Consider the following 7,771-nt stretch of genomic DNA (forward strand, 5'->3'; position numbering starts at 1 on the left):
CGTTCTACCTTATGTAAAATTACAGTTATAGTTAATAAAATAAAAATAATAAAATATGTTTTTAATATATTTTAAAATGGAATTACTTTTCACAATAAGTATGCCGTTTTAATATTATTACTTTTATTCATTTAACCGTTTAAAATTAGTTGAGTAGAAAAAACGGGTCGGATGTGATATAGAAATTTAGTTATTTAGTTACGACTGACTCAAGTTAGTTAGTGTAGACGGGCGAGGCAGGGCGAAATGACATCCTTAGCCCTAAGGCAAAATTACACTTGCCGCGGTGTTTTCCTCGATAAAACAAACCAACGAACGTCCTCGCCTTCCTCGTCGGCGGTGTCGGTGATGGTGGATCCTCGCCGTGCCGGAGCGAGATCATCGCCGGGAGAGACACTGTCTCGGTTCATGTCCGCTGCCGCGATCCTCCTCCTCCTCCTCCTGCTCTTCGATGCGCTCCTCCGCATCGATGCTCGCCCCGAGTACTCGCCGTCGCCGATGCAGCTCCTTCGATCGGATCATCGCGATGGGAAAGTCGCGATCTCGGTGGATGAATTCGGAGCTAAAGGCAACGGATTGGATGATGACACCGCGGTACGCACTTTCCCTTTTGATGATGTGTGGGATCGGATCGGCCCGATTAATTAGTTCGATGCTTCACTGTTGTTCAATTTTTTATTTTTTTTTTTGAATCGAGATCAGGGGAAAGATCACAAAAAGGATTTGATGATGAACAATATTGATCATTTAACAGATTAATGAATTCAAACATTTTGCTCACTGTCACTGTAGGCTTAATCTAATTAGCTTCCTGGACTAATATATACAAACCGATAGATCTCGTATCTTGAAGAATATATTAGTTTCTGATGTATATCATGAAGAAAACCTACATTTTTCCATTGCAAATTTCCTTATTAATCTCGTATCTTGGCTGGTTCCACAACTATGGATTGATACCAAACGACCATTCTGAAATGTTGAATGACTGAATGTTGGAAGAAAAAAAGTTTGGTGGCGTTTGGTAATCATGAGTTTCTCTAGAAAGAGTTCATTGAGGATTACTGTATTTTGCTAAAATCATTTTTTAGATGGGAAGTTTTGAAATTCTCCTGTATAAAGCAAGCAACAAGAAATTCTAAGATTAGTGGTTAGTGTTCTGTAAAACTATGCAAACTTGTTCTTCTACTGCCTTCGATTGTTTTTTTAATTGGCCTTTCTGATAAATAATCCATTTTCAGGCTTTCAAAAGTGCATGGGACTATGCTTGTTCATCACCGATTAGAATGGGCATAAACTTTCTTGCAAGTAATGTGTACTTGATTAATCCTATCTATATCGGTGGCCCTTGTATCTCTAAGATGATATTAACGGCAAGTATATGCATTTAGGAACTGATATTACAGCTATCACTCTATTTTTTTGGTTGGCTCACTTAACTCAATGGAGACCTGTGTTCTAGCAGATATCGGGAACCATAATTGCTCCTTCGGATCCTGAAATTTGGGATGGGCATGATCCTAGAAAATGGATTTACTTTCATGGGGTTAATGAGATAGTTGTGCGTGGCGGTGGAACTGTAAATGGCATGGGACATGAATGGTGGTCAAGGTCCTGCAAAAGAAACGCAACTAATGTATATCCTTCGATAAGCTATCTTTATTTATGCCTTCATTTATTGTTTCGACAAAAGTTAATTTACATAACATTCAATTTGCAGCCTTGTCGTCATGCTCCAACGGTAAGCACCCCATTCAATTCCGTCACGGTTGGCATCCCTTGTTGTGATTTATGTTCCTTAGATGAATCCAATACATGGCAATGCAGGCAATTACTTTTCACAGGAGCAAGCATGTCATCCTCCAAGATTTGAATGTATTCAATAGCCAACAGATGCATGTTGCATTCACCTCTTGCTCTCATGTTCGTGTGTCACGATTGAAGGTGATTGCACCTGCTGAGAGCCCTAATACTGATGGAATTCATATAAGTGAATCTCGGTCCATTGTGGTTGAAGGTAGCATTATTAGCACAGGTGTGTGCCAGCATGACTGCTGTGTAATATCTCACTTCACACCGGTTTATTCTAACTTCTTGTTGCTTATTCTCCTTCAACATACTTGCTTTTCTGATTGATTCTTACAGGCTTGAATTTCTAAATTTTGAGATAGTTTATCATGAATAACTAGTGAATTGTAGATTGTCAAACATCAAAGATATATGTTGTTAATTTTCTTTTTGGTCTTTGACAAACGAATGCGAGATAAATCCATGTACCGGAAGGAGTCAAAATGGTTAAGCTCCTCCTAGTAATTCTGTTACATGGAGTTGGATCCCCAATTTTAGGTGGAAAGTATCCCAAATTTAGCTCGCTTACCACTAAACCAAGCAATGGTTGTTGAAATGTGTTACCAATTCAAACTTTACAGTGTTCAGATGTTAACTTCAGTATCTAGTTTCCTGAGAAATATTTCTTTTTTGCTTGAGTGGAAAAGACAATCAAAGTTTAACAGAATCAATTCTTCATGTTCTTTCTTCCACTGACCTCCCACTCTTAAATCTTACTGAGATTTCCTGTATGCATTTCATTTCAGGGGATGACTGCATCTCTATCGTTGGCAATTCTTCCAATATCCAAGTAAAAGGTATCGTATGTGGACCTGGTCACGGTATAAGGTAAGATGAAAAGGGAATTATACATGAACTTTGATTCATCAAAGATAGCACAGTCAGTGACCTTGATGGAATTTGTAGCTTTTTTTTCATATTTGTTCTGACAGCTACTAGTGATTTGCTGCAGTATCGGAAGCTTAGGCAAATCAAATTCCTTTTCGAAGGTACATCATATACTAGTGGAGAAGAGTCTAATTATCAACAGTGAAAATGGTTTAAGGATCAAAACCTGGCAGGTATCTTACTACTACTGTTGCTTGAGTACCTTACATTTTAATTCGCTCCAATTGCAATGTTATCTTACATTCTTACTTCATGTGTTCTTTCTTCTAGGGTGGCAGTGGCTATGCGCGGAACATAAAATTTCGTAACATCCAGATGAGCAATGTTTCAAATCCGATAATCATCGATCAGTATTACTGTGATTCCCTTAGTCCATGTGAAAACCAGGTATCATCAGTTTTGAAAACCTTCTTGTCAATCTTTCAAATAAACTATGTTGCTTATTGATCTTACTTCGACGAAATTAGACATCTGCTGTGGAGGTGCATGACATTGCTTTCGTTGGAATAAAAGGAACATCGGCAACGCAAAATGCGATAGCTTTTTCTTGCAGTGATAGTGCTCCCTGTGAGAAAATATTACTCACAGACATTCAGTTGTTACTAGAATCTGGCGGCAATGCAACTGCTTATTGTTGGAAGGCATCAGGTTCTAGTTCTGGTTTAATCACTCCACCTTCTTGTCTATCTAGTGGTCTCTTCAATCTCATCAAACAAAAGGCTAATTCGATCGAAGGTTCCAGCTCGCCAAGTCGATAAAGGCCAACTTAGCAACTTTAAAAGTCGTCGCCAAGATCCGGAGTTCAACCTTCACTTTCACCTAAGGAAATGGGGTTGCTTTCGAGTGTATATATATATATATATATATATATAGAATATTTAGGCTAAATCAATAATATTTAAGATATTGATTTTTAATTTTAACTAAAAACTTTAGAACTTAATCTTTAATTTTAACTAAAAACTTTAGAACTTATACTATTGTTAGATATGTAAATTTGATTTATTAGACATTTGATACATTTTAGAAGTTAATTATGAATAAATACATAAAGGGAGTTTAGCACAACTATAAACTTAGTATAGTTGGTGACCTAAAGATCACATATTTAAGTCAGGCATTTGATAAATTTTAAAAGTTAATTATGATTAAATACATAGAGAATTTTGATGCGACAATAAAATTACTATTGTATAACTTAAAAATTATGAATTCGAGCCTAAAAAATAATTACAGATTCATGTCTCCAAAATAATCTCTTAGAAAATAGAATAACACATACAATATATTCTTCTATAAAACTCCACATAAATGGGAGATTCACTCACCAAACTGCCCTTTTAATTATGAATAAAAACATTTTAACCTACTTAGATTAATTAAAATTTATTCTATAAATTAAAGTATGTGACTTTTAATGGTCAGCTGACGTAAGTACACAAATTAAAAGCTGTGATTCCTAATTGAAATTTCTCTATAAAAGAAGACTATTTATCCCACATTTTTAATCAGAGAATAATTTTGAAAATTCAAAATAGGTATTTTCATATCTGAAGAAGATTTATGTCTGGTTCCCCAATTAGTAGAGTCAATATCTGTTTTATATGTCTCAAACCGTTCCATTTGCTTCAAACAATATTATACAATGTCCACAATGCAAAATAGGCGAAGATTTTGATCTCGAACTTGTAGATACAGAGTTATGTAACACATCAAATTCCAATAAGAACCAATTTCAGTGTTGATAACCATTTGAAAGATGGTGCATCGGGCAGGGACACTCGCATTGTAACATTTAAATTATCAAGCTGTTAGCAGAAACATAGCTCCAGTTGCTTGTGTGATTGATTTATTTCACTTACTGAAAAAGATTCGATTTACCACGTCGACGGGCAAGGCATAGGCAGGATCGATCGGCTTTATTCCTGGGTATTCCAGCAGAGACAAGCCTGTTCATAAAAAAATGAAGCTTCAGATGAAGATGCTACAGTTCAAGAGACTGGTATTTTGCAAAGATCACTCTATCGTTTGTGGTCTCAAAGAGTAACATCGACAAATAGGTAAAAGTACACTTATGTGACTTGGATTTGAGTACAAATACTGACATAGTTACGGTTGGAATACATGAAGCGTCCAACGATTAAAAAAAAAATAGAAATACAAAAAGTTTACCTGCTACCCCAAAGTAGGTATGATAGACATCTACTGCATTGTCTGGTCTATCTGAAATTCCTCCATTCTCTTTGTCCTGCATTTTAACAACAATCAAGCAAGTCGATTGGTAGGAGGGAAAAAAATGGCTTCTCAATCGAAATAAAATCTTGAAGTGCTGCCAAAATAAGTATTAGAAAGCGGACCTGACAGTTCAAGATGAACCTAGTGAGTTTTTCTTTATCGATCCAGTGTACTCTATCAATCATAACTAAACTAGATAATACCCACCAAGAATAGCAGACCTGCAGCCATTTCAATAAGATGTATATCAAGTCAAAGAAAAGGAAATAAATTAAAGGGCTAAATATGAATTAAAAAAAAAAATTCTGATCCCACATCAGCAAGTTTCTCAGGACGGCCATTCAATCCTCCATCTTTGCATTGCCGTTCACATAGCCACCAACCGAGAAGGTCTCTGTCGACATGGTGCAGAGATCCCGTGATTGCAAGGGTACCCACACAACAAAAGACTGCAAACAATATGATGGTGGAAATTTAGTAAGGAAGCAACGAGGTTTCTCGGACCAGGATAGGATAGAAACACATTTTCTTTTGAGCTAAAAACATTAAACAATCAGTAATCAGATTGGTAAAACACAACTTATATGAGTGAGAATAGACTAAACTACAAGGAGATTACTCTGTCCAGCATGTGACTCCCCACCAGGTATAGAGCCGAATCCACCATCCAAGTTTTTACAACTTACAATGTAATTTACAGCACTCTCCACATTGATTTTACTTAGCTGACCCAACAGTGAGAGACAGCATATTGCAATATAAGAGAACCTACATCAAGAACTTATATCAAATTCTACAATATGTCACATTGGGAAACTAAGGAAACAATGTACCTAGTGTCAACTTCACCCCACATATCACCAGAGAAGGAGCCATCTTCATTCTGCAACCCGGCCACATCTAAATATAAACTTAAGTGTACCAAAAGATACAGTTGAACTATCATTCTGAGGACTACATGTTAAAATATCACATCATACATTTTACAAAGTACTTTTGATGATTCATGATTAAAAACCATAAATATCTATTTAGCTAGACAAGTAAAACATTATCTACTGAAGATTTAGCAATAACAATGATTTATGGTTGAGTGCTGTGTGCTCAATCAAAGTTTCATAGAATCAAGTTAATGAAATAAGCAATAAATAATGCCACTTAAATCTTGTGACATAAGAAATTGATAATGACACTAGACCTTGTGCAGAAAGAAATAAGTGATTCCGCAATAAAGGAAGGATACAATCCGAAACTTTATCAATGTCAAGAACATCAAGTCTGTTAAGAAGGGCTAAAACTTGAACAGCACTTAGTGTGTATAGAAGATGTGGATCATGTCCAACATTTCCACCAAAGCCTCCTGCAATCACCCTCAAATTTTATCACACTGCAACCTTAAAAAATATATAGATATCAAATACCTAATGTTGGGTCATGATCTTACCAGAACCTATGTCTTGACATTGCATAATCCACTGCACAATTTCATCCGGTTTCACAGCTTCAATTTCATTAAGCAAATCAAGTGTAGTAAGACCCCAGTATGCTCCATTCAGTCTCAAATGCTCTATCACCAGAGCCTCAAAACTGTCTTTCTTCTGATGTAAGTATGGAAGTGTTCAAACTCCTCAGTTAATGCAAAAGGAAATTGTCTTGCAAAAGATAAGATCAATGATGAAGACATACAAAACCTTTTCTACAGAAACAATATATTGCACATGCTTCTTTCCTTCCAACTCTCCCATTTCCTCTCCAAATTTAACTGATTCTTCGGTTCTACATTCAGAAAATTGACATTCATTTTCAGAAAAGCAAAAGCAGAAGATGGAAGCAGAGAAAGGCTAGGCCTAGGGTAAAAGTCATGCCAAAATTTGACTGGCTACTAAATTACAAAATATTGAAAAGATAAAAATTATAGGAAAAAAGCATAAACATATAACATAAGAAAGTTTAAGAACATATGAATTACATCGATCTGGTACTGATACACTCCCAGACGAAATTGTCACAAGTTTACAACTATAATAGAACATATGAAGAATCAAAGGTTGTGAGGCTACCTTATCGAAGAAGCTTCGCCCCAACAGACGGAGATCGCGAGGGAGATGTGTCCTACGTCGACAAGATCTAGAGAGAAGGGAGAAGGATCGAAGCAGTGGAGAATGTTACCGATGATAGTGAACGAAGAGAGCCAAGGAGAAAGCTCCGATCGTTGCTTCCGGCGGACAGGCGGCGGTGGAGGGTTGGGTGGGGAAGGGAGTCGGCCACAGCGAAATGGCGTGGGGAACGGAGAATGGACGACTCGTGACGAAAAGACTTTTATACCCTTTTGAATATATTATTTTTTCCAAGTGTGAAACCGGATTGACCGGAATGAGCCCGATCTGAATCCAGTCGGACTATTAATTTAGCATGGCACATCGGGTCTAACCCATATCGAGTCTAACTTAATCTATCGTGGGTCATAACGGGCAGGATTTGTGATATGGTCCCGAACCCGGTTGAGTTGATTTTAAATATGTAGGTTAGACTCAATGCGACCTAAGAATGGATGGTGATGCGGACATAACTTGGGGACATAGGAGTAATTAGGGAGGAAGAGAAAGGTAGTTTAGTTTTTTATTATTAAAATTTTAAATTTATAGAACGAACTGTTTATTAAAGAGAAGGGGGATTCAGCTGCTTTCTTCCACTGCCGTCATATGGATGAAGCAAATATGCTATGTCGTTGCTGGAGGTTCTCGCCGTCATCTCACTAGAGATTTCATACGTCTCTCCCTCTCTCTTGATGCTTCATGTT

At 36.9% G+C, this 7,771-nt stretch overlaps 2 protein-coding genes across 4 annotated transcripts; one reads left to right on the top strand and one right to left on the bottom strand.

Moving 5' to 3' along the window:
- The first annotated feature begins 235 nt into the window (after positions 1 to 235).
- On the top strand, positions 236 to 3,787 carry LOC122008400 (probable polygalacturonase At1g80170). Its single transcript, XM_042564114.1, has 9 exons — positions 236 to 594; positions 1,242 to 1,373; positions 1,466 to 1,636; positions 1,721 to 1,741; positions 1,828 to 2,035; positions 2,595 to 2,676; positions 2,801 to 2,909; positions 3,007 to 3,123; positions 3,204 to 3,787. The coding sequence occupies exons 1-9, from the start codon at positions 247 to 249 to the stop codon at positions 3,492 to 3,494; spliced, it is 1,479 nt and encodes a 492-aa protein (XP_042420048.1). The 5' UTR covers positions 236 to 246; the 3' UTR covers positions 3,495 to 3,787.
- A 552-nt stretch (positions 3,788 to 4,339) lies between these two features.
- Positions 4,340 to 7,262, bottom strand: LOC122008401 (geranylgeranyl transferase type-2 subunit beta 1-like). Of its 3 annotated transcripts, none has more exons than XM_042564118.1 (10): positions 7,032 to 7,262; positions 6,663 to 6,747; positions 6,416 to 6,569; positions 6,215 to 6,331; positions 5,805 to 5,871; positions 5,591 to 5,739; positions 5,287 to 5,420; positions 5,094 to 5,192; positions 4,909 to 4,984; positions 4,340 to 4,685 (listed from the first exon to the last, which is right to left on the bottom strand). In XM_042564118.1, the coding sequence occupies exons 2-10, from the start codon at positions 6,714 to 6,716 to the stop codon at positions 4,591 to 4,593; spliced, it is 945 nt and encodes a 314-aa protein (XP_042420052.1). In that variant the 5' UTR covers positions 6,717 to 6,747; positions 7,032 to 7,262; the 3' UTR covers positions 4,340 to 4,590. The 3 variants fall into 3 exon arrangements, with proteins under 3 accessions (XP_042420052.1, XP_042420051.1, XP_042420050.1); XM_042564117.1 differs by having other exon boundaries at positions 5,805 to 5,925; XM_042564116.1 differs by having other exon boundaries at positions 5,805 to 5,925; positions 6,658 to 6,747; positions 7,032 to 7,086.
- Positions 7,263 to 7,771: the final 509 nt, after the last annotated feature.

This window comes from Zingiber officinale, chromosome 8A (assembly GCF_018446385.1).
Source record: "Zingiber officinale cultivar Zhangliang chromosome 8A, Zo_v1.1, whole genome shotgun sequence".
NCBI lineage: Eukaryota > Viridiplantae > Streptophyta > Magnoliopsida > Zingiberales > Zingiberaceae > Zingiber > Zingiber officinale.

Coding starts and splice junctions, on each gene's coding strand:
- LOC122008401 (XM_042564117.1), bottom strand. CDS start 6,716: ATGGGAGAGTTGGAAGGAAAGAAGCATGTGCAATATATTGTTTCTGTA. Junction 6,332..6,415: donor ATGTCAAGACATAGGTTCTG/GTAAGATCATGA, acceptor GGGTGATTGCAG/GAGGCTTTGGTGGAAATGTT. Junction 5,926..6,214: donor CATTGATAAAGTTTCGGATT/GTATCCTTCCTT, acceptor TTTAACATGTAG/TCCTCAGAATGATAGTTCAA.
- LOC122008400 (XM_042564114.1), top strand. CDS start 247: ATGACATCCTTAGCCCTAAGGCAAAATTACACTTGCCGCGGTGTTTTC. Junction 2,677..2,800: donor GGACCTGGTCACGGTATAAG/GTAAGATGAAAA, acceptor GATTTGCTGCAG/TATCGGAAGCTTAGGCAAAT. Junction 2,910..3,006: donor TAAGGATCAAAACCTGGCAG/GTATCTTACTAC, acceptor TCTTTCTTCTAG/GGTGGCAGTGGCTATGCGCG.